Below are 27,310 nucleotides of genomic sequence, written 5' to 3'. Positions count from 1 at the left end.
TCTGACCTGTTACATGTGCGCTTGGCAGCTGAAGGCATCTGTGTTGGTCCCATGTTTATATATTCAAAAATAGGGTCTTAATATATGCAAATGAGCATCCAGGAGCAACGGGGGAGTTGCCATTACACCTACAAAGCTCTGCTCTCTCTGCAACTGCCGCGACCTCTACACTTGACAGGGCCAGGAGTGATCATGTGTACACTGCGTAACTGTGTCAAAGTGCAGAGGCTGTGGTAGTTACCGAGAAATGGAGCCTCTAGTTGTAACGACAACGCCCGCATTGCTCCTAAGGCTGATTTGCATATATTAACACTTCAATTTTCTCAGCAATTTGGGAACATATGAACATGGGACCAACACAGATGTCTTCAGCTGCCAAGTGCACATGTAACCGGTCAGCCAGTGTCATAAGTATAAATCTACAGATGCCCTTTAATCAAAATCTGTCAAATGTCTATGGTGATTTATAGACAAGAGGCCATACTGAGGGACTCCAGTGTTGTAATAAGTATGACTTGTATTCTATCTTTTGAAGTTTGTCAGTTCTTCAATGTGATCATTTATAATTTGCGCTTATATTTTTGTCTCCACCAGGTTACAGTCAGCAGCAGACCCAATGTCGCATCCAGAAGTGCACAACAGATTTTGTGTCTCTAACGTCCCATCTGAATTCAGGGAGTGATGGCTTTGACTCTGAGTTTTGTAAAGCATTGCGGGCGTATGACGGCTGCACACAGAGGACCTCTAAAGCTTGTCGGGGAAACTTGGTCTACCATTCTGCTGTGCTGGGGATCAGTGATCTTATGACTCAACGAAACTGCTCAAAGGATGGTCCTACATCTTCTACAAACCCAGAACTTTCAAATGACCATTGTAACTTCCACAGCAAAGTGACCGCAAGAGAACCAGGGCAGGGAGAGAAGCCTCAGCCCAATTACCTTTTTTGTGGATTGTTTGGAGATCCACACCTCAGAACTTTTAAAGATCATTTTCAGACTTGCAAGGTGGAAGGAGCTTGGCCACTAATAGACAACAACTATTTGTCTGTGCAAGTGACCAACGTGCCTGTGGTCCCTGGATCCAGCGCTACAGCTACTAACAAGGTAACTGACTAACAAGCTGTGACTTGCCTTGACTTTGTGGGAGGTGAGATGTACCTGAGGTCAATGGCACAACTTTGTCAGATACTGCCTTGTTTTACAGCTAACAGTAGTTACTTGATATATTACCATGAGTGATATGTAGTGCAAGCTGCCATTCATAAAAATGCTGCCCGCCGTTGCTCTACAAAAATCCTTATGTCCTAGCAACTTGAGGGGATCAATTCAAAATGGCTGTCTACAAGAAAGGCAAGGGAAATGAAAAAATAACATATCTGAATCATGTAGCATTGCATCATATTTAAATCTAGATAGCAAATTGAATTAATTTTTGCAGTCAATATTTGTTCAATCTGAAAGTTATCTACATTTGTGCCAACACCTTTAAGTTAAAAAGAGGAGAATGTGGAGCTCTGAATATAGTAGTATATGCAGGACCTTATATTCCAGTTCCTAAATTGCATGATGATCAGAAGGGGCTTTTCCTATGATATGTCACTCATGAGAGCACGTGCATGCATAGTTTGCTGTCCACCAGTTGCCAAGCATTGTTGGGACTACCCCTGTGATTTAGGACCTCTCCTACTGTAGGTGTGTACAAAATAGTAGACATTTGGTGGTCAGATATCAAGCACTAGCCACCAGGCCCCTGTAATTTATCGAACCTGGACTTAACGACATCTCTTCAGTCAGTTCAGAATTTTCTCCTTCCAGCTCTGGCAAAAGACGACATTGCGGCCAGCCTCGCGTTTTCCCTACATGTAAAACAAGACGAGCTTGAACTGGGATTGTTGTAGCACAGCATCTTTCATAGAGTTGGGGGTTCATGTGATAACCCCTTCAAAACTGCGTATTATATTTCAGACAACTTCTCTGTATTTAAACTAATAAGGCTCAGATCGATGGATATAGTCTGCAACGACCGGCTTCTGGTTGAAGCAAGGGGTCAATACCCAAAGGTGGATCCTGCCTAAACTATATAGATGTCATATGGCAATATAGGACAGGGCTGGCCAACCTTCGGCTCTCCAGCTATTGCAAAACTAAAACTCCCAGGCTGCCTACAACTGCGAATTGTAGCTTTACAACAGCTGGAGAGACTTAGGTTGGCCATCTATGATATAGGACTTATCTACAGAGTTTGATTTTGGTCCGTTTTCCTGCTAAATTTCCTTCACCTGTGTGAATGGGACGTGCAGAAACCCACATGTTTAGCTGTAATGCCTGTTGTGTCCGTAATTAACCATTTCTAAGTTTCCAGCAAGCCTTGTATCCTGCCATCACGTTGGCTCTTGAGTGATTCATATTGGACTACTGCCCTGAGAAACCTCTCACTTCAGACATGTACAAGATGGCTGCCATGAGACGGAAGAGCTATAACGCAGCTGCGTATAGTAACACCGTCTGATTTATCTACGTAGAATATCTTATGTTCCTTTATGTATATTGAAGTCTTCATAAAGTCCATAGTAATGTGAGGTTGTAATTCTTCTGGTGAGGCTGGAGAGTCAGACGGAGCCCTGGTGGCGGTGTCTGGACTGTGCCAGGATGTATAAAACTCTGCAGCTTAATGAACTTCTTAAAGAGCCTGGTGGCAGCAGAGGAGAGAAGAGCCTGTCCATGACTGGTCTCCTGTGAGCGCGGCGCAGCGGGGGGAGGGCAGGGACAGGGAACAGCCATTAATGAATAACCTGCTCTGTTATAGTATGTGCTCCTGTGTGCTGGTTACTAGGAAGGAGCTTTGTCACATACAACTTCATTATATATAGAAATCCTAATCACTGCTCCTGGACAGGGCACAGCCATGTGGACTCCTTAGGGTACTTTCACACTAGCGTTTTTGTTTTCTGGTATTGAGTTCCGTCTTAGGGGCTCAATACCGGAAAAAAATTATCAGTTTTATCCTAATGCATTCAGAATGGAGAGCATTCCGTTCAGAATGCATCAGTTCAGTCTAGGGCTGCAACGATTAATCGATGTAATCGATTATATTTGATAACTGGATTCGTTGTCGACGAATCCAGTTATCGAATAATCGCCGATTCGTTGCTATGCGGGCGGGCGGGTGGTCGCTGCATCTTTATTTTACCTTTTTACAATGACGCTCCTGTAACAGCCAGGCAGAGCGGACGGCGGTGTAACGTCACTCACTCACGTGACACGCCTGCTCCGCCTCCTTCATTCATGAAGTGGGCGGAGCAGGTGCATCACGTGATTGAGTGACGTTACGTCGCCGTCCGCTCTGCCTGGCTGTTACAGGAGCGTCATTGTAAAAAGGTAAAATAAAGATGCAGTGATTAGTCCGACTTATAAGCATCGGGGCCGGGGGTGTTATGGGGAGGGGGGAGGATCTGTCTATGGCACTGTTATGGGGAGGGGGGAGGATCTGTCTATGGCACTGTTATGGGGAGGGGGGAGGATCTGTCTATGGCACTGCTATGGGGAGGGGGGAGGATCTGTCTATGGCACTGCTATGGGGAGGGGGGTCTGTGTATAGCACTGCTATGGGGAGGAGGGGGGGTCTGTGTATGGCACTGCTATGGGAAGGGGGATCTGTGCACTGTTATGAGGAAAGGGATCTGTGCACTGTTATGCCCATAACAGTGCACATATCCCCCTCTCCATAACTGCGCCACCCACAGATCCCCCTCTCCATAACTGCGCCACCCACAGATCCCCCCTCTCCATAACTACACCGTCCACAGATCCCCCTCTCCATAACTACGCCGTCCACAGATCCCCCTCTCCATAACTACGCCGTCCACAGATCCCCCTCTCCATAACTACGCCGTCCACAGATCCCCCTCTCCATAACTGCGCCGCCCACAGATCCCCCTCTCCATAACTACGCCGCCCACAGATCCCCCTCTCCATAACTACGCCGTCCACAGATCCCCCTCTCCATAACTACGCCGTCCACAGATCCCCCTCTCCATAACTACGCCGTCCACAGATCCCCCTCTCCATAACTACGCCGTCCACAGATCCCCCTCTCCATAACTGCGCCGTCCACAGATCCCCCTCTCCATAACTGCGCCGTCCACAGATCCCCCTCTCCATAACTGCGCCGTCCACAGATCCCCCTCTCCATAACTGCGCCGTCCACAGATCCCCCTCTCCATAACTGCGCCGTCCACAGATCCCCCTCTCCATAACTGCGCCGTCCACAGATCCCCCTCTCCATAACTGCGCCGTCCACAGATCCCCCTCTCCATAACTGCGCCGTCCACAGATCCCCCTCTCCATAACTGCGCCGTCCACAGATCCCCCTCTCCATAACTGCGCCGTCCACAGATCCCCCTCTCCATAACTGCGCCGTCCACAGATCCCCCTCTCCATAACTGCGCCGTCCACAGATCCCCCTCTCCATAACTGCGCCGTCCACAGATCCCCCTCTCCATAACTGCGCCGTCCACAGATCCCCCTCTCCATAACTGCGCCGTCCACAGATCCCCCTCTCCATAACTGCGCCGTCCACAGATCCCCCTCTCCATAACTGCGCCGTCCACAGATCCCCCTCTCCATAACTGCGCCGTCCACAGATCCCCCTCTCCATAACTGCGCCGTCCACAGATCCCCCTCTCCATAACTGCGCCGTCCACAGATCCCCCATAATAGTGTCGTCCACAGATCCCCCTCTCCATAACTGCGCCGTCCACAGATCCCCCATAATAGTGTCGTCCACAATTTGTTTTAATATGGCCTTTGAACATAATTTTTCAAGTAAAATCATATAAACCTCTCTGTTTTGTAATTTTGTCGTTTTTCCCGATTAATCGTAGAAATTAATCGGCAACTAATCGAATTTTCAAATAATCGTTAGCTGCAGCCCTAGTTCAGTCCCTCTTACGTTTTTTTGGCCGGAGAAAATACAGCAGCATGCTGCAGTTTTGTCTCCAGCCAAAAAGTGTTCCGGCAAAATGAATCCGTTCTTTCCATCTGCGCATGCGCAGATCATTAAATCTGTGAAAAAAAAAAATACTGGATCCGTTTTTCCAGGTGACAACCAGAAAGGCGGATCCGGTATTGCAATGCATTTGTGAGACGGATCCGCATCCGGATCGGTCTCACAAATGCATCAGTTTGTGTCCAGATTGCCGGAGACAGAACTGCCTGCCAGAAATCCTCTACCGCAAGTGTGAAAGTACACTTAGTATGGAGTCGTACAGCTTCTGTCAAAGATTTTCTCAGATGTACCTCTGTAAATATAAAATCCTGGTATTCCTTCATGTGAAACCGGAGTCATAGAGCGGGACAGTAGCGTCCTCATGGGCCTGAGTGTAAGTTCTGTTACCGAGCCGTAATATGTGAATGTGCACGATCCCTTATGCTTGTGACAGTAGCCATGTTTGTGGATGGCTTTGGGGTGTCCATATAATCGGATGTAGGACAGTATTATACCGCAGACCCCTGAGCTTTAGAGGTGAACGTCCGAGGCAGCTCTGAAAGTGGTTGCTGGTGATATACTGCCTAACAACAACTTTTCAGACTTATTGTCAGACAACCAGGTGCAGACTGCCCATAGATCCTACAGGGAAATCTCCCAGTGGGCCATTGCCAGGGGGCGCCCAAGTATGCCAGCCGGGAACATAATTATCTAATGCTCTCAGCATTAATAAATGTAGGAGCCTCACCTCAGGCACTTATGCACCTGGCCAGTGGCCGCAGGAGCCCTTCTGAATTCAACTGTATTGTGTCCTCAGGACGATGATGCAGCTTCATACTGTGGTACAGGGGCACTATTTTGTGCTGTGCTGTACTGTGGTATTTAGTTGTGCTGGGGCAGCATTTTGTGCTGTACTGTGGTATTTGGTTGTGCTGGGGCAGTATTTTGTTCTGCTGCACTGTAGTATTTGCTTCTATAGGGGCAGTATTTTGTGCTGTACTGTGGTATTTGGTTGTGCTGGGGCAGTATATTGTGCTGCACTGTGGTATTTGGTTGTGCTGGGGCAGTATAGCAGTATATTGTGCTGCACTGTGTATTTTGTTCCGCTGGGGCTGTATTTTGTGCTGCACTACAGTATTGCTGGCCCCGCCTACTTGTGTTGCCCCACCTTTTGTCTGTTTGGACACCCCTACAACCTGGGGCCACTTTTTTAGTTTTTTTTTTTTCCAGGGCCACTTTAAGTTTTCAGTCCACCCTGCAGACAGCACATCATTAGTTTCTTAGAATTGCTAAAGAACTGATGACAGTCTGTGTATTAGTTGTGTGGCAAATAAAGGGTTATCCTCGGCGGCTGCTCTATCCAAGCCACTCTGTAGAGACTGAAGGCAGCATTCATGCTCCATGGGCTCGCCGCCCTTGCAAGGTGTGTGTCAGATGTAAACTCTGCGGCTCGGGCTGACTCGTACATTGTGTTCAGTGTGCAGGCGTGTTGTTACAGTGGGCTTTGTAACATGTTTCAATCTGTGTGCGCAGTTGTGTATCTTCATGAGGTTTCCCAGCGTCTGCTTCGCTCGAATTACATCACCTTCATACGATGTTGACCTTTTTGTGGGCCATGATGATGATGAAACCTATTAATTTACCAGGATATGCTTACCTAAAGTGATTATCGTTCAGATAAGGAGGGTACGCTTCTGTGAAGTATCTGCCGAAAACCATGTGGACCTGCAAGTCTGTGCATTTTTTATTTTTTTATATTAACTTTAATCAGAAGTCTTTTGTCATTTCTGGTTTTCTGTTGTGGTCATAGGAGCAGAAAACCGTAAATGACGAAGAGCTGGATCCATCGCATGCAGCACCCAGCAGACCTAGGTGAAATATAGGGTCCTTCTGGTTCCCTGCTGTCCATCATTTTACTTAAAAAATAGCACTGCCTTGGAAATTTTTCCTAGCAATGATAATGGAATCTGTGTCAGAGGCTGTAATTGCAGATGGAAGACAATCCATATAAACCAACGGCACTTGGGTGGTATCCTACTATTATATGGGCAGCTCTGATAGGTAGTGTCAGTATAAATCAATGATTGTGGTACTAATCCTTTCCAGTTTACCATACTATATGTAGCGCTTCCAATCATACACCAGGCCCATTCCACGAGTGGGAGTTGAAGAGTAATACAGACTTTTGCGTTACTGAACGCCACCATCTGCGTGCCCCTGCCACGTGGGTGCCAGCCTTAGCGGCATATCATTGGCCTTTTATAGCTTGCCTTCTCTTAGGTTTTCTATGTAGAGGAGCAGTCTGTAAAATAACGTAATTAACTTCTTCTGATGAAAGCCAGTCTCCCTGGTGGGAAGTCGAAAACGTAATTAGAATATTGGAAGCTATTGATCTCGTGTCTGAAGGTAATTTATGGCCGTTTTGCAATTAAACATATTATCCAGCATCACCTCCATGCTATGTACGAAGCAAAACCAAATGCCTTTCATTGCTCATTGGTTCAGAACAAGACCTGCATGTTGTGGGATCCACCGGCCGGAATGAATATCCTGCCCGCTCACCACGGGTATGGCTTGGCCTGTCGCATAACCCTATGGATAGAAGCTGCCTGTATACAGGCTCATGCACAGGCCCTGTATTGCATTTGCGTCGACTCCCTACGATTCTTAGGAATTTCATGTTCTGCCCTTTGCCACCTTTGTGAGGCACCATACCCTTTCCTAGTGGCACAGCAGTGCATTAGGCAGACGTATTGACTCTGATAATAGGGAGATGCTTATGCTGTAATATATAACATAAAGCTGATATGCAAGTCCCAGTATACTAAAGGAAAGCTTTAGGCTTAGTGAAAATTAGGAAAAATAACCCTGTGGGTTTGATGTGGTTTAGCATTTCTCCCACAAATTCGGCTACAAAAGGATTGGCAGACAATAAGCTTGATTCGCTCGGCTATTGTTATTCTCCAGCAATCTATACAAAAAGATTATAGAGAAGTAGAAACCCTTAAACGGATATTCCGGTTTATCCCCCATCTGCTGAATAGGGTATACCAGATCATGGGGAGTCTGACACCTGGGACCCCCATTGATCATAAAAACGGGCCCTATGAGCTTCTTTTGAATGTAGCCACAGTTGAAGGAAAAACACAATGCAACAGCACTCAAATAACACAAATAACGTGCAATAATGCCATAGAAAAGATTCTGGCGCTTGTTTTGTAAATTTGAGATGCATGTGGAACCTGCACTCCCTGAATTTTATGGTGGCCATTAAGGCACATAACAGGTAGCATTGAGTGTTGGGTTTCCGTCTTATAGAGATCGCCTTGACGCCGGCAGACGGGCCCAAATAATTTTGTACAAAATGTATTTGCCAAGAATCTCAAATATACAAAATAAGCATAGCATTAGCACCAGAATATTTTCTATAACTATGGCATTATTGTACTTGTATTTGGTTTGCAGAGTGCTGTTGCATTGTGTATTTTTTCTTTGTGTTTCTAGCCATGGCGCTGTGCACCTGCGCATTGGGGTGTGCTGACTGACCCCCTTTGTTCTTGTAGTTGTACTGCACAATAAAGCTTGGATGCCTCCGCTCCATTCAAAGAACACTATGGGACTGCCAGAGAGTGCTGTACTCTGGCATCTAAAGCAGTCCTGTGCAGATGAATTGGGGGGGGGGGGGGGGGTCAGCAGTCAGACCCCCACTAATCCTGACTTTTAGCCCCATGGGGTAATACCCCTTTAAACGTTTCTTCTTTCAGTAGCCATATACTATTCACACGTCAGTGTTTTGGTTGGTGATTTCCATCAGTGATTCTGAGCCAGAACCAGGATTGGAGCCTCCACAGACATAAGGTATAAGGGAAATATCTGCTCCTGTTCTGTGTTTAGAACCACACCTGGTTTTGGCTCAAAATCACTGATGGAAACCACTGACCGAACACTGACTGTGTGAATGAGGCATAAGGGCTAATGCATACGAACATATTTTCTTTCCGTGTCTTTTCCGTTTTTCTTGCGGACCGTATGCGGAACCATTCATTTCAATGGGTCCACAAAAACCCCCTGAAGTTTTGCATTCTGTGTGCATTCCTTTTCAGTATGTCCTTTCCACAAAAAAGTAGAACATGTCCTATTATTGATAGGACTGTTTTATTAGGGGCCAGCTCTTCCGTTCCGCAAAATATGGAATGATTTTTAGCGGATCTGTGTTTTGCGTACCGCAAAATACATACGGTCGTGTGCATGCGTCCTGAGGGATTGAGAAATCCCGTTTGCATCCCTTGCTTTTCCCCTATGCCTTGCATGAAACTTTGTGAAGTCTATAAAGTATAGGACCTTATCCAGCGCCCTCATTACATTTACAAGAGACTGTCTTATGCCCCCCCCCCCCCAGTGATTCCTTAAGTGCTCTGACAAGTACATTTTATGCCACAGTTATTTTTCAAGCTTGCAGTATGCCAAGAGCCACCTGCTTTGTCATGAAAACCAAGGACTTTTTTGTAAGAACTTGCAGGATGACTGCTGATCTTCCACACGTGGCTCCTGAAGCCATTTATCGGACCCGCAGAGTGGTCATATGACCAGGAACGACTCCCGGGGATCGGAGGGTGTTTTAAAAGATGAGTTATGTATTTTTTAATTATTGTTTTCTGACCCTTTACTACCTGCCCATGGAATTTTTATTCTAATTGACGACCCCTTGATATTCCCTCTGTTTCTTTGCTCCCAAAAGGGGCAGTTTAAAGGCGCAGTACATGGCGGCGTGGAAATTTTTTAACCAAACCAGCGCCAGCACGTTTCACAGCGCTTTACAACTGGGGAATAAAAAATAAGGAAAATGACAAGTAATCAAAATGTAGAAACTAATAAGATAAAAGGAGAGGGGTCCCTGCCCATAAAAGCTTACAATCTAAATGGAACAGGAGAAGTAACACAATAATTACATGGTGCTGTCTCCATCCTGGGGTCAGGCCCTTGTGCTGGGAAGGGTGATAGTAATAAATCAGTATTAGTATATCCAGTTTCTGAGCCATTACAGGAATAAAGCACTGGGTTATTAGGGGACCTGTCCCCTCTCCTGACATGTCTGTTTTAGTAACTGCTTGCATTCATCATGTAATCATTTTATATGACTCCATTTTGTGCCATTCCTCTGTTATTCCTTCTAGACGTTGGGAATGAATTGCTAGCCGTTCGCAATAAAGATCCGACTGGGTGTTACCAGTTGCGAGTGTGTCCCTGTATAGTCTGACACTGGCAGCACTGATTGGATAATATCAGACTGTGTAGAGACAACCCCCCCCAATCTGGTAATACCCAGTTGGACCTTTATTGCAGACTGCTGACATTTTGTTTATAAACTTCAAGTAGAAAAGGTAAAGGGACAGCGCAGCTTGGAGTTATAGGAAAAGATGCTCCGGAATCGTTATCACACGTAGTTAGTGAAACAGACACGTCAGGGGAGGTGACAGGTCGTCTTCAAGGGCAGGACGTTCTGCAACTATATCGGCCTGTCTTTGGGCTGTGGACTGTGACTGTTGTCATTTATGTAGCGTACGCCTGCCTGTACATATAAGGATTTAAGGTGTTCTTGAAGGGAATGTGTGACCCATCTTTTTTTCTGCTAGTTCAAACCAGATACTGACGCATCCTTTTCTTGTAAACTGAGTTTTTCTGTGTATAGATTTTTTTATTTATTTATTTTTATTCTGTTTCCTGAACATGATTATGGTGGCAGCCATCTTACCACCTGAGCTGTTCTTAAAGCGGTTGTCCGGGCTCTCTTCCTGTCCACTGCTGCAGTCTATGGTCGTTGCCATAGACAGCAGCTGTAAACAGGAAGAGAGAAGGCACGTGTGCACTGCCCGCACAGTCTCCTCATACAGCTGATCGGCAGGGGTGTCGGACCCCCGCCAATATAATATTGATGACTTCTCCTGAGGATAGGTAATCAATAGTAAAAGCCCTGAGAACCCCTTTAACAGCATTTAGAGAGATGCTTTACAGCTGCCACATGGACACAATGGACTGGACGTTACTCATTGACTTCTATGGGATAATTTTCTAGGCATGCTCTAAGACCTGTGCAGAGGTCAGGAGGGAGTAGATACTGTATTTTTTGCTTTATAAGACGCACCACAGATTTAAGAGGAGGAAAATAAGAAAAAATATATTTTTCATCAGACCGCAGATCGACCCCCAGAAATATCAGGACATCAGATCAGGCCCCCACATCTGACCCCCTTATCGGGACATCGAATCAGCCTTTCATGTCAGAACCCCATCAGACCTTATATCAGCCCACATAGTGAGACCCCCCATCAGACCTCAGCCCACATAGTGAGACGCCCCCATCAGACCTCAGCCCACATAGTGAGACGCCCCCATCAGACCTCAGCCCACATAGTGAGACGCCCCCATCAGACCTCAGCACACATAGTGAGACCCCCCCATCAGACCTCAGCACACATAGTGAGACCCCCCCATCAGACCTCAGCACACATAGTGAGACCCCCCCATCAGACCTCAGCACACATAGTGAGACCCCCCCATCAGACCTCAGCACACATAGTGAGACCCCCCCATCAGACCTCAGCACACATAGTGAGACCCCCCCATCAGACCTCAGCACACATAGTGAGACCCCCCCATCAGATCTCAGCACACATAGTGAGACCCCCCCATCAGATCTCAGCACACATAGTGAGACCCCCCCCATCAGACCTCTGCACACATAGTGAGACCCCCCCCATCAGACCTCTGCACACATAGTGAGACCCCCCCCATCAGACCTCAGCACACAGTGAGACCCCCCCCCCATCAGACCTCTGCACACATAGTGAGACCCCCCCCCCATCAGACCTCTGCACACATAGTGAGACCCCCCCCCCCCCCCAATCAGACCTCGGCACACATAGTGAGCCCCCCCCCCCCCCCATCAGACCTCGGCACACATAGTGAGACCCCCCCCCCCCCATCAGATCTCAGATCAAAATAAAAACCATCTCTTACCTGTCCTGTTCCGCGGCTCCTCTCTACCTCCGGCAGAAGTCGCATTCCATTGTTTTCCGCCGGCGCTGCACACAATGTCCTGAGGCTGTAAGCGGTCAGGACAGTGAAGAGCCAGTCGGGAAGACAGGGGAGGAATGAAGACCGGGAGGGTGAGTACTACAATCGCTTGCGGCGCTTCACTCCCTACTCCCAGCACCTAAAGCATACTAGTGAGCGCTTCCATAATCAAAGCGCTCACTAGTATTCACTTTATAAGACGCACGGCCATTTTCTCCCACTTTTGGGGAAAAAGGTGCGTCTTATGAAGCGAAAAATACGGTAAGCTGTGATTATCGCCTATTGTGAATGGTGCCTATACATATATTCTAATACCGATTAATGAGCTGACTTCTGTATAGACCAAGCAGTGGCTCCTTTTTAGACTTTTTGACTACTGCAAACACTGCAGAATTTTAGGATTTTTTTTATAGATAGTAACATGGAAAATTAAAAACATAAACATTTTTTGAAATATGTTTAAAATAAAAACTTGATTTAAACAATTGGTCATTTTCTGTTGACACATTCCTTTTTAAACTAGGATTTTCACAGATTGGGTTTAGCACAGGAGACGGTCTGCAGATGGCAATGAGGAAACTTACTAGAGGCTGGAGAGTGGTAGGTCATCTTATAAAGGGCACAAGTAGATGGGTGGAATAGTGTGTGGCGGCGCGGTAGATTTACTGGCATACATCGCACCCATTATGGAAGGACACCGTTTTGTTACCAGATGCGAGCTCTTTGTAAGTAACAATGCTGCTTACCCACCCACCATACAAATCATTTAACGGAAAGCAAGTTTTAATGGCAATTAAACTCTCATCATGCCAAATGACTTATATAAACCACATGACACAGTTTGAAGCTCATTTGCAAATTATATTGGCTCTAAATGGCGAGTCGTATCCCGTTCCCAGGTCCCCGGCACATGTACACTGTTAAGGATTTATAGCTTATACTCAGACGTTTTAATTGAGCACCCTAAAGATTTCATTTACCAGATGGACGCGAGATACCGACAGCGGCTCTGCCGAGCAAAACAAGCCATTTGCACATACGGGTTTGAAAACACACTGCGCACTGATAGATCTCTCTGGAAGGAGTGATTGCATTACATGGCATGCTAATAGTAACATATGAACAGATGTCTTGCTTTAATGATCCTAATTGAAGAAAATGATCTTTTCTAATCATCCTGGGATACAGCAGTTCTTTTACTTTACAGCTGGCTTCCTAACCCCGTTGTGATGTGTAAGTAATTACAGAAAAAAGACGCTCATTGGAACTTGTTGATCACTTATCCAGTATGGTAATTATGGCCAGATGGAGAAGACATTTCCTGATATTTAATGGCCGGGCAGCGTGTCTACACCGTTGTCAGAGGCTCTGCGTATGCCGTCATTCACAGGGGGATGAGACATAGGGGCTTACAATCCTTATGCCTGTCTGTAAAGGGGGGTTATATAAGAATAAACCAGACGCAAGAGCAGCAGACAGTGTTTTGCGGTTATGATTACCGTCGGAGATATTGGCATCGTCCTATGTTGTTGCGGTAGCCATTTTTGCCAAACGGTAACAGAAATGTTAGGCCATATTGATTAGCTTCTCAGAAACCGATAACAATATCACCTTGCTCTTAATAGGCCAAACTGACAGAATCGCGTCCTCAGTTTCTGAAAAATGATAGTGGCGACCGATATTGCTGTACTTCCCTTAAACGGGTTATGCACCTTTTGGGAGGAGGAAGGGGGGGGGGGGCAGACCTGCAAAGGGAAGCGGCTTCCGGGTACTTCGCTCGACGGCCCCTGCTGCTCCTCTGGGCTCCCTGGATGTGAACTTCCTGTTTGACACCGCCACAGCTAATCGCTGGCTGCAGCGTTGACCTGCTCTCCTTGCGCCATGACATGGCCATATACAGGTCATTCTCCAAAAATTAGCATATTGTGATAAAGTTCATTATTTTCTGTAATGTACTGATAAACATTAGACTTTCATATATTTTAGATTCATTACACACCAACTGAAGTAGTTCAAGCCTTTTATTGTTTTAATATTGATGATTTTGGCATACAGCTCATGAAAACCCAAATTTCCTATCTAAAAAAATTAGCATATTTCATCCGACCAATAAAAGAAAAGTGTTTTTAATACAAAAAAAGTCAACCTTCAAATAATTATGTTCAGTTATGCACATAATACTTGGTCGGGAATCCTTTTGCAGAAATGACTGCTTCAATGCGGCGTGGCATGGAGGCAATCAGCCTGTGGCACTGCTGAGGTGTTATGGAGGCCCAGGATGCTTCGATAGTGGCCTTTCTTTCAACTTTCTCTTCCCAATATCCCACAGATTCTCTATGAGGTCCAGATCAGGAGAGTTGGCAGGCCAATTGAGCACAGTAATACCATGGTCAGTAAACCATTTACCAGTGGTTTTGGCACTGTGAGCAGGTGCCAGGTCGTGCTGAAAAATGAAATCTTCATCTCCATAAAGCTTTTCAGCAGATGAAAGCATGAAGTGCTCCAAAATCTCCTGATAGCTAGCTGCATTGACCCTGCCCTTGATAAAACACAGTGGACCAACACCAGCAGCTGACATGGCACCCCAGACCATCACTGACTGTGGGTACTTGACACTAGACTTCAGGCATTTTGGCATTTCCCTCTCCCCAGTCTTCCTACAGACTCTGGCACCTTGATTTCCGAATGACATGCAACAGTCCAGTGCTGCTTCTCTGTAGCCCAGGTCAGGTGCTTCTGCCACTGTTTCTGGTTCAAAAGTGGCTTGACCTGGGGAATGCGGCACCTGTAGCCCATTTCCAGCTCACGCCTGTACACGGTGGCTCTGGATGTTTCTACTCCAGACTCAGTCCACTGCTTCCGCAGGTCCCCCAAGGTCTGGAATCGGTCCTTCTCCACAATCTTCCTCAGGGTCCGGTCACCTCTTCTCGTTGTGCAGCGTTTTCTGCCACACTTTTTCCTTCCCACAGACTTCCCACTGAGGTGCCTTGATACAGCACTCTGGGAACAGCCTATTCATTCAGAAATTTCTTTCTGTGTCTTACCCTCTTGCTTGAGGGTGTCAATGATGGCCTTCTGGACAGCAGTCAGGTCGGCAGTCTTACCCATGATTGCGGTTTTGAGTAATGAACCAGGCTGGGAGTTTTTAAAAGCCTCAGGAATCTTTTGCAGGTGTTTAGAGTTAATTAGTTGATTCAGATGATTAGGTTAATAGCTCGTTTAGAGAACCTTTTCATGATATGCTAATTTTTTTAGATAGGAATTTGGGGTTTTCATGAGCTGTATGCCAAAATCATCAATATTAAAACAATAAAAGGCTTGAACTACTTCAGTTGGTGTGTAATGAATCTAAGATATATGAAAGTCTAATGTTTATCAGTACATTACAGAAAATAATGAACTTTATCACAATATGCTAATTTTTTGAGAAGGACCTGTATAAGACACGGGGAGCAGGTCACTGCTGCAACCAACGATTGGCTGCAGCAGGTTCAAACAGGAAGAACACCACTGAGTGTTGAAAACGATCAAAACCATGTATTCTGGCACATAAATGTCCGGTAACAAAATCCCCAAAATATTATGTATATAAAATAATAATAGTGTACCTCAGGGCATGAAAGCAGCAGCATTATCAGCCAATACTACTTGGGCAAGAGTATACAGACAAGGCCGTAAACAGGCCAAACTACTAGCAATAATACAATGATGTTAGATATTCGTACCCATAATAGAAGAGGCCCAGTTCCACTCGAATTTCGCCACCAAGCTACCGCGATCATGTATGAATGAACGTGGTATCTGAGGGGTACAATGATGGGGAGAGGTGCAATCACCAATCCCTGTCATTGCACCCACCCTTACTGATAAAGAAATGCGCTTCGTCACAAAGCAAATTTTTGGGGGTAAAATTTGGCGAAGCAGCCGAATCGAATTTTCCAATAATTCGCTCATCTCTAGTGGTAACCTCTGTAGAAAGCACATAGTAGGCAAAAGTGAGAGGACGGGTGTGGAGAGTTGACCCTCATGAAGCTCATTCATCTTGTTCTATGGTCCCACACACTGGAAGCAGAGCGAGATCTGCCCCTATGTTTCACTTCTCCTCACTTGACTGCTCTCACGTTGCAGCCTGTTTTCATCAGGGCTCGAGAACTTTATGTAAACTTTTCCATCATGCTTTGTGCCAAGTTTAAAATTAAACTTTCTCCCACTATGCTCCCCACAATCCCTGCATTTTCTGTTCCTTTATTTTGTTTCACAGCCCTGTAGGATCCAAAAAAGTCTCTTAGCGGCAGAGAGGCAAGACTAACAATGGTGTGAAACTGACAATTCGGAGAGGTTTACAACATTGCAGTGTGCATGCTTACAAAAACACTGCCTTGTGCGGAGAGTCTTCAGAAGAGCATTACCAGTCACATTTACTTTGGGCAGGCGTCAGTTGACCTGTTTTTCACACTTTCTACATTTTCCAATGGCAAACATAAATACGGTTGTGTGACTGGTCTGGGCTCAAAACCTTCAGATTTACAAAAGGTTTAAAGGAATTGTAGGAATTTAGAGCTCATTTGCTGGTGTAATTTAGTTGCTATATTAGGGCATCTGACATTGAGCACAGGCCCTGAAACATTACTTCGCTTTGTACCTTGATGTTACTGTTTTCACAGCTGGTTAGAAGCCAAGGAGCAAATTGTTTAAAAATGGATGAGTGCAGCAACTCGTCCGGGAAAGAAACTTAACGTAAGTATCGAGGTTTTAAATACACAGCAATTCTGTTTATTAATAATAAATGACCTGGGGAGGGCGCAAACGTGCCAAATATCTGAACATCCGTCTCATGATCAAGGACTCTACAGGGGTCATGTAAGAGGGTGTCAGCATCTAAGCAATAGAAAGCCAATCCTGGACAATTTAAGGCAACACCTCTGTAAGTTATCGTATGGCACTTGGCTACTCCCATGTTACACACACAAAACTGTGTTATCATCATGGAAATATGGCTCCTTCACCCAAATTTAATTCTTCTCGATGCCATCAACCAGACTTTTTGTAAAATTCTCTCGTCATCATGGAGATGCGGAGCAGTTCCGCGCCTTCATCAAAATTTTAGGTTTTTTTCTGTGGCATCAGCAGTACTTTTAGCTATATGCCATCAGCCAGTCGTTTTGCCAGGGGTGTGTAAAAATGGCTTAGTCATCATGCAAATGTGGCACACGGCTTCATCAAAATGTATTTCTGCTGTATGATATTCGTTCCTCTGGCCAGCTGTCCATTGTTTTGTGGTTTTGTAGCTACGGCTCTTAAACAAGGCCATTTTGTCTCCATGGTTACAGACTACAAAGACACTCGGCGTAGTCTGATGCTGCATTCATGTGTTAGGCTGGCCATACACATTAGATGTTCGTTAGCCGGGTGAACGACCAACCATCTACTGTATACAACAGACTTTCTAATTCTCCCCCCTCTTCTTAAGGTGGTCAAACACTTTAGATCAGCTGACTAAACATCTAACATGAATGGGGTGTCCCAACAATTGCCAGGTGGGATGAAGGATCAGACATGTTGGAACATGCCTGATCCTTTTATTCTCGAAGAAAATAAGCCCGCACCAGAGTTGTCTGGCTTATTCCCCTCTCCCCTTTGAGGACACGTCTGAGAGGATAAGGTAAGGATAGCTGTTGTCCGAACAAGCGTTTGGCTGACAGTTGTGTGGCCTCCTTTTCTCACTTACAGACAGTAGGGAAGGAGGCAGATGTAAGGTTATACATATATCTGTAGGCTACTACTACAAAGGGTAATCTGAAGACATATAGGTCTGAATTGGTTGCGTGTTCAAAATTATAGGATATTTGTAGACCATTTGCAAAGTTGCTTTGCTAAACAGTGCTTACTAAGGTTGACATAGCCTTTAAAGAGGACCTTTCACTGCTCCAGACATGTCTGTTTTAATAGCTTCATGCATTCCCCATGTAATAACAATTCTGGAGCATCTATTCTTACGGCTCTATGTTGGACCATTCCTTTATTATTTCTACTAGAAGTTATGAATGAATTGCTATTAGCCTGCAGTAAGGGTACAGAGGGGAGGTAACCAGTTGGGGGTGTGTACCTGCACAGTCTGAAAATGGCAGCACTGATTGGATAGAGTGAGTCTGTGCAGGTACAACCCCCCCCCCCCCCCCAACTGGTTACCTCCCCTCTGTACCCTTACTGCAGGCTAATAGCAATTCATTCATATCTTCTAGTAAAAATAATACAGGAATGGCACAACATAGAGCCATAAGAATAGATTCTCCAGAATAGTTATTACTTGGAGAATGCATTAAGCTATTAAAACAGGCATGTCAGGAGAGGTGACAGGTCCTCTTTAAGGCAAAGGTGCACAATCTTTTTTTGTTCTGGGTGCTGCATTGTCACATTGTCCACAAAACAAAAATGCCAATAGGCGCTTGTTTATTTTACCCTATTATACAGGCCAATGCCAACTGAATGGGGATCATGATCATCAGTCATTTCTCCCTTATTCAGTTCTATTGATTTACCCAGGTAGATGGGTATGCTGATAACCAGGCATCTTTCATTATAAAGATTCTTAAAATTTCTTTACCTTTCATGATAAAAGATGCAAATCAGCTGACAAAAGAGCGTTTGTTAATTTTTCGGCAGCACAATTATACAGGAAAGTTATCAGGAGTGAGCACTTTTTTGCCCAGAAAATCATGCAGTGTAATAGGGGCTTAAGTGACGACATTTCCTTTCATAGTCCTATTCATAAATGATCACTTTCCTTCAATGCAGAGGAAGGCGCTCAATATTATTACCACCGCCTTCTGCCCCCCATTTATAGGTTATATCTGTTTGACCGGTGCCCTGCAATAACCAATAAGCAATTGGTTAAAGGGGTTGTCCCATGAAGCAGCTGTCCTCTAAGCTGCAGCAGAAAGGATACATCCCATGAGCATCCTTCTCACATTCTAGGACAGGTTGCTGGTGGCCATTTTAAATCATTCTTGGAGAACCCATTTATTGGAACCTGAGGATTTTCAATAAATATGGGTCTTTTTTTAATTAATAAAATCTAATATCCAGGAATAAAAGTTCAGTTTAGGAAGACTGTCTGAAAAAACAATTTCAATTGTCTCGAAGCTGGTGTCTGCCCTAGTAACTTGGCTGTGAGGTTAGTGAATATGGTTTGCAATGCTCTATCTGAATCTGCGTGCCGTGGTGTAACAGGACGCTGGCTGATCGCTTCCATCAGGCGGCTCCCAGAGGAAACGACGGGATATGTTCATCCATTAACTTAAATAGAGATGACTTAAAAATGCAAGGTGCCGGTGGTTATTTCAGGCACATTGGCTTCCTGGCTTCTCAGATTCTAAGTGAATTTCGGTGGTACTGTCACAGAGGGTACTATGGATGGGGAGATACTGAGGAGTCTCGCTGAATATCCACCGTTGTGCTCTATAATATTTTCAGTAACGCACATCTATGGGGAAGGGGTTTTGAAGGTGGCCATTTTAGACATCATTTGTATCTGTTACTGCTATGCTTGGTTTTGTATATGGTTTCGGAGCTTGTATATAACCATCACGTAAGATACAAATAAACAATAATAGCAATAATTATTCACATATGACTTTGTGTACCTTAGCTGTTGTAAATTGTGACCAGAAACTCCACCCTTATGTGTACCACATACATGCGTGGTAACAATTCTTGTCCTAGTCCCACCCCTGCTTCTGGCTTCATTAGATACTAACCTGAAAGGTCCCAATTTGTAACCGGATAGTAATAATTAAAGGATAATTATACCCAACATTATTGAACTGTTCAAATGGTTTGCATTATCAAGAATGTCAAGAAAATACAGGTATTCAACATTAGGGCATATGGTTTTAATAGGGAGTACACTGGGATGCCCCTCTAGTCTCCTGCACTAACTGATTCAACATGACCTTCTACTGCATGGTCACCCAGTGGGGAAGGGGGGGGGGGGTAGAATTATAGGACCCTCGGCTAGGGATCGACCGATTTATCGGATTTACCGATATTATCGGCCGATATTCAGGATTTTGAACGTTATCGGTATCGGCATTTATTTTGCCGATATTCCGATAACGTCCTGGGAACACAGATCGCGCTGCTGACAGCGCTCTCCGTGTTCCCTCAGCAGCAGCACAGGGGAGAAGGAGCAGTGTCTCCTCCCCCTGTGCTGCTGCTGCCGCTCCAGCCAATAGGAGGACAGGGGACAAGAGGAGGGGAGGAGCTATGGCCACTGCACCACCAATGAAGCTTAATCTCACATTTATTCGTATACAGGAGGCGGGAGCTGCAGGATCACATAGCCGGCTCCCGGCCTCTATGAGCTGTAGCTGCGATCTGCGGTAGTTAACTCCTCAGGTGCCGCGGATCGCAGCTACAGCTCATAGAGGTCGGGAGCCGGCTATGTGATCCTGCAGCTCCCGCCTCCTGTATACGAATAAATGTGAGATTAAGCTTCATTGGTGGCGCAGTGCGCCCCCCCAAGCCCCCCAGTATCAGACATTGGTGGCGCAGTGCGCCCCCCCCAAGCCCCCCAGTATCAGACATTGGTGGTGCAGTGCGCCCCCCCAAGCCCCCCAGTATCAGACATTGGTGGCGCAGTGCGCCCCCCTCCCCCCCCCCAGTATTAAGCATTGGTGGCGCAGTGCGCCCCCCCTCCCCCCCAGTATTAAGCAGTGGTGCGCCCCCCTCCCCCCCCACCCCAGTCGCAGTGCGCCCCCCACAGGATTCCCTCTCCCCTGCTCCTCCGATCGGAGCCCCAGCAGTGTAATGCTGGGGCTCCGATCGGTTACCATGGCAGCCAGGACGCTATTGAAGCCCTGGCTGTCATGATAAGCTCCATGCTGCTGTGTGCACAAAGCACACAGCAGCAGGGACAGTGTGAGCTCCTATTCACCCTGATAGATCTCTATCAGGGTGAATAGGACAAGGGTTCTAGTCCCTAAGGGGGCTAAAAGTTAGTTTAAAAAAAAAAAAGTAATAAAAATAAAAACATCAAAATATTCAATATAAATGAAAAAGAAAGATTTACAAAAAAAATAAAAATACACATTAACAATAAACATTAATTTTCAGCAGATTTGTGGGAATTTTTTATTTTTTTTTTCAAAAATGAAAATTCCCAGAATATCGGTATAAATTATCGGCTATCGGCCTGAAAGTTCACAAATTATCGGTATCGGTATCGGCCCTAAAAAATCAATATCGGTCGATCCCTACCCTCGGCTATCAGCCAGGTCAGCTTCCTTCAAAGATGGGGTTGTGCCTTTTAAATAATTTTTGTTCTGTTTAGGAGCCGGTGATGCAAAAAAAAATTGGTCCCAGTGAAAAATCAGCAACCTTTCTGCTGTTTATAAGATGTGATATTTTGTATTGAGAATTTCACTTTGTCAATTTTAGTACATTGATGATTGATAGATTCGAGAGATGGGTGGATAGATTCGAGAGATGGGTGGATGGATTAAATGGATAGCTTTCTGGTGAATAAACACACGCCTTGCTTTGGATGTGCTGTAGAATTTTTTATTTTGCGATAAGTTGGTGGATCGCCTCTTCAGCCTCTGGCACTCCACTCCTACTGAAAATACTGCGGTGCTGCCCACTATAACTTTTTTTTTTGGGGGATAGACAATAGATTAGATAAGATGGATAGATTAGATAGAGAGAGAGAGATTTGATGGATCGATAAAATAGATATAGATAATCTCCACCCTTACAATGAAATTATTGGAGATCACATTCTACCTTGCTATTACGTCTCCAGCCATCTGGATGAACATTCAAGCAGCATGATTGTTCCCCATGTGGTAATTTAGAAGAACTCCTTTTACCTGATTTATCTCCAAGTATAAGCCCCGTGTCCATGTTAGAACGTGTGTCCTGCTGCTGTCAGCTAACCTATATTTCAGCAACAGGAATACACTTGAGAGACTTTTATGAGTCACGGCTGTCAAACAGACAAATTGCTCAGCTTTGTAGGAAGAGTTGATTCTCTAATTTAGAGCGCTAATGTTATGATTGTGGCTTGCCTAAGGTACTTATTAAATGGAGAGACCTGTCATTTGCCTCTCATTATGACTGCTCCTGTTAGATTGCTTCACTCTCCCAAGTGTTGAGTAAACCTGAGGAGAATGTTGCAGGTCTTGTATCTTCAGTGCGTGTGGAGACATTCCCGTAGGCTTCTGTCTACCTAGAAATATACCAAGTTTGCAGATCTATATACACCTGTTAAGGATGTTGTCATGGACGTTCCCGCGACAGGTGGCAGAAGATCGGTGAGACTGGCAACACGTGGTTTGATCTGACGTGTTTTCCGTTTGGATCAAATGACGTCTGTGTTGTTTCTGGTGCTTGCCACACCTTCTTTCCCCAGGTGTGGCTATTAGGGTCATTTTACCTTCTCTATTTATAGTTCCTTCTCCCACAATGTTGTGCGGTTTATAGCTTCTGTTTGGACCTTTGGATAGATTGTGGTTGGATCCTGGTGCTTTCATTGCTCTTTTTGAAGTTAGGTCTTTCCTTTTCCTTTTGTATTTTGTTTGGGCTCTGTGTGTTGCATTTCCCTATTGTTTGTATTAGGCCTGAAGTAGACTCCTGTTCGTCCTTCCTTTTGGAGGAACAGGTAATCTCGTTCCTGCCATTAGTACCAGTGTCCTATAGGGCTTGATAGGACTCTAGGTATGGGAGTGCATGAAAGTGCAGGAAAGAAGGAATATGCATGTAAATCCTGATTTAAATACTGAAGCAATACTGATGACCATACTTTTGGTATACTATCCGGAATAGGGACGGATTTCAATACGCTTGTGTGAAAGCGGCCAAAAGTCCATACTATTTTGTACATGCTGGGAAGTGTGAAGGGCAAAGTGAATGAAACATCTGGTAAAGCAATCAGAGCTTGAACCAGGTAACCAATGCACTTAGAAATTTGCTACTGAGTTGCAATATCTTGTGGGACCATCAATGTGAAGAATATGAGCTATGATGAGCAGATCTAAAATAAGGGGATTCATCACAGACACAATTCTCATGGTAGCTCTTCTTCGATTCAAAGGAGTTTAAGAATAATGAGCCACAATTCTAAAATAATTACAGTACACACAAATATAACGCAACAGCTCCAGTGGTCCTCCATTGGCGTCTATCGGTGATGCCAGTAGTACAATAAGTAATTATTGTGGTCACATGCTGTTGCACCTCATTATCACTGGTAGCTTTCGATAGATATATTAGATAGATAAGATAGGTAGATGCCAGATAGGGGACCTATACAGCGCAGAAGCTCCAGTGGTCCGCCATTGGCCTCTATCAGGTGATGACCAGTAGTACAGTAAGTGACCACTGGGGCCACTGATTGTGGTCACATGCTGGTCCACCTCTTGGTAGCATGTAAAGACCGGTAGGTGATTGCTGAAGCATCTGGTTTGGCAGGGTTGAAGAAGTAAATAATGTTTTTTTTTTGTTTTGTTTTTTAGAACATTTGCTGGCCCTGTTGGACAGCCCCTTTAATGTTTGTAGCTAGGGACGTAATTGCCACCACTTGGATTGCAGCTTCTGTGACCACTACTTTGTCTTTGATAAAATCTAGTTTTCATTTTACAAAAATGTAACTTATCTATGTCTTTTCTGCTCTAGATAACCATAATATTCAAATCTTACCAAGACTGCACAGATCAGAAAGTGTACCAGGCTGTGACGGATGATCTGCCTGCAGCGTTTGTGGACGGCACAACCAGTGGTGGGAATAGTGACCCCAAAACTTTGCGGATTATAGAGAAAGTCAGTGGAAAGCATGTTGAAATGCATGCCAGATACATGGGGACAACTGTCATTGTGCGACAGCTTGGAAACTACCTAACTCTAGCAATTCGAATGCCGGAGGAACTGGCTATGGCTTATGAGGAAAGCCAAGACTTGCAACTGTGCATGAATGGCTGCCCAACCAGTGAACGCATTGACGAGCGTGGACATCTACCCCTCCCTGTGACCAGTAACAATTTACCCAGCTCATCATCTGGACATTTGCGCTCAGCATACACACTGGAAAGTGCCATTGCCAAATGTCTTGAAAAGTTCCAAGTGAGGCACATCTATTTCCATTCTTGTGTTTTTGACTTGCTCACAACCAGTGATGCTAACTTTACGGCGGCAGCTCACAGTGCTTGGGAAGATGTGAAGGCCTTGCATCCCAAAAAAGAGCTTTGGATAATCTTTCCAACGAATGGAAATACGGGCAAAACCCCTGCTTTGCCTGCTATCATTTTGGGGCTTGTGTGCTTGGTTTTTGTTGCTCTTTTGTAGAAGTTTTTCTTGTGTATAAAAAAAAATAATTGTAAAATATATATTGTTATAATATATTGAGCAAGGATAACAGCATATATGTATATACCGTGTATATGAAGGGATGTTTGTCTCGGGATGCCCATGAGATTGTACATATTGTGTTCTTGTTTATACTTAAGCTGGATGTAGTATTGTTTTATTTTGTCTTGTTTTGTTCTTTTAGTTTTTTTTTTTCAGTTGTACAATGTTTTATATGTTTCTTTTAGAAAGCACTTTATTTTTTATAAGATATTTATGTGTCTATACAAGTGAGATACGATATGTGTGAATGCACACTTACTAAGCTCTTTTCCTGTATTGTGTTGATACCTAAGAAAGTTTTCTATTGTGTGACTTGGCAGGTTAGACGTAGTTTCCATGCAATGGCAGTAGGGTTGCCATGGTTTGTCATGGAATTCTTCTAATGGCTCATTGGAAAGAAACCATACGAACGGCTTTCTCTTCTGTCCTAACAGCCCACATGAAAGGTCAGTAGTGATTGATTAAACTGTATGGCACTGTTCACATAGGTATGTGTTAGACGCTCCATAGAACAAAACAAATCTAGAGCTTTCCGGTGTCGTAGTTGACCCCCTCCATCTTGTTTGCGGTTCCTAGTGTGAACAGCCCTATAAGCCATCTTCTCAAACGTGGTATAATGGAAAAGTTTTATGTGAAAAACAGAAAAACCCTTCCAATTCCAATACTGTCCTCTGTTTTACAATTGATCCTTCTCTCATGCAGGCCCCTGTCCTTACCGCTGTAAATCCTACATTCCTGTAGAAAGGAGTCTACTTTTTCCAAACACAGTTTCACTCCTCCAGTTAATTGAACTAAACTACATTGCCTGTAGAGACGAATGGGGCTATTTGTTGGGAAGAAGACCCTATGTTTTGTTATGCTTTTTAATTTTGGGTCTAAAACATATAAACCGCTAGTATTTTACAACCTAAAAGCAATGCACGATCTGTATGTCTCCTACAGATGACCATGTTTTAGTGATTTTCTTATTTATTGTCCTTTTACCATAAATAGCGGTCGACCTAATGTTGGTTATGATTCAAGTGAGATGGTGCCTTTCCCATCCTGTACCCAGAATTATAAACATTTATATTGCTGTTGTGTCCTATTAAGTCATTATTAGAAGCTGTTCATTTATACTAAGGCAGGAAGAAAATGTTCATTTTATAAATTGATTCCCTAAATTTGGCTGCCCCCCAATCCCTGCTGCCGGAGACAGATGCCTCAGATTTCCTCATTATAGGGCCACTTCTGCTCAGAAATTATATTATTTTAAGATATTTGCACAAAAATGTAATTGTGCCTATGGGTCTTTGGCATTGGAAAAACTGATTTCTAATGATTCCATTTTGAGTGTATGACCTATAGAATATATATCGGATCCCATTACAGCTGGCTGCATATTCTGTTAAGAACACATTTGGGATGTTGACTTTACTGTCTTTCCTTACTTTTCAGAACTGTGAATTAAATACAAACCTCTTGTCCGTTCTAGTTATGACCGCTTGTGTGAGCAATAAGCCTTTTTAAATATTGCTGTGAATATACTGCTATTCTGAACAGTTGCCTTTGTTTTCCCAAAAACCTGTGCACCTAAAAAGTTAAGTGTTGAACATTTGGAGTGGGAGTCATAGGTAATAGGTAACCCATATAATGACTGGCTCAAAAAATATCCCCTCCTCTGCCATTTTCCTCCAAAGATCAAGAATGTAGGATGGACTTGGTTGACTTTCCTCAAAGGATCCTCCATTATTGGGTGGACGCCTTTTTATAGTTTTGGTTATTCCCGTTGGATGTTTAAAATACTAACCATAAATAGCACAATGTCAGCGTAGTTAAAGTTTTACATTTTCTGTACGGTTTTATTAGATTTAGCAGAAAGATCCTACTTTGCTAATTTATATCGCTATACACAAGTCGCCAGTAATTCTTCATCAAAGGTCATTCACAATCTGTAAAATGGAGACAGATCACAAATAAGCTTGAACCTTCAATCAGGTTTTTGTGTTTTTTCTCTTTGCCCTTTCTATACGTTAGTCTTTATCGGAGATTTACAGTATAAAAAATCCAAAAATACCATCTGTTATACTCTTCTGTAGTATCTATTAGATGCCCTAGAAAAATGTGGGGCCCTAAAAGAACAAATTTTTCTGGCTCCCACATTTTTTTTATTTTTAAAGAAAAGTGTCTTGAAATGGGTTAAACGGTCCTTCTTATCCAATCAGCCAAGAGGGACAAGCTGTTTGACATAAAGTAAATGTCCTCTTATGGCCTTCTGCTGAGGGTACTAGCCTATTGTTATCATGGTTCCTAGTAGATACTCTTCTGTAAAGAGGTCTGTTTTTCGGTGAAAAGTATTTTTTCAGATCTCCTATGTGAATTAAAACCACAGCCGGCCTCCGATGCTGAACTGTCACACCAACCATATGACTCTTGCTGATGGATTAGTGCACATTTCTACCAAACTTCATTTTGTAATCTCATTATGGGAAAAAAAGGCAGTGACTGAATGCTCTTACGTGCCCGGAAAACTTTTAACTAACTTATACATCTTTCTCTTAGTTTAGCACTTCTTAGTTTTTTTTCACTCTTGGCCCAGTTCTGGGAATTGAGAAAATGTTTTTTGCACATGTTCTTGAAGGCTGTTGTGGCAAATAGAGCTTTAGATAATGCCAAACATATGGATATTTAGAACTTAGTGAATGCTCTCTGGGGAGAGCTCAAACCTTTGAGAGGATGTGCTCGAAATGGCTCCCCCTCTCAAGCTTGGAGAAACCCACAATGTGTCTTTTCAGAAACTTTTAGATGTGGTTCAAAGTTATGCCAATAAGTATCTGTTTGTGTAAGAGTGACTGTGCATTGTGTAAAT

General features: G+C 44.2%; 1 protein-coding gene across 1 annotated transcript in view; it reads left to right on the top strand.

The window, feature by feature from the left end:
- The window catches only part of RGMB (repulsive guidance molecule BMP co-receptor b), a 43,983-nt gene extending 17,371 nt beyond the window's left edge, over positions 1-26,612 (top strand). Inside the window, exons 2-3 of the mRNA XM_044275978.1 lie at positions 595-1,103; positions 23,734-26,612. Coding sequence (XP_044131913.1) covers positions 595-1,103; positions 23,734-24,399 — 1,175 coding nt within the window. The 3' untranslated portion in view covers positions 24,400-26,612. The remainder of the gene's footprint in view (positions 1-594; positions 1,104-23,733) is intronic.
- The last annotated feature ends 698 nt before the right edge of the window (positions 26,613-27,310 follow it).

The sequence above is a fragment of the Bufo gargarizans genome, chromosome 1 (genome assembly GCF_014858855.1).
Source record: "Bufo gargarizans isolate SCDJY-AF-19 chromosome 1, ASM1485885v1, whole genome shotgun sequence".
Classification (NCBI taxonomy): Eukaryota; Metazoa; Chordata; class Amphibia; order Anura; family Bufonidae; genus Bufo; species Bufo gargarizans.
This window is presented reverse-complemented; position numbering and strand designations above follow the sequence as displayed.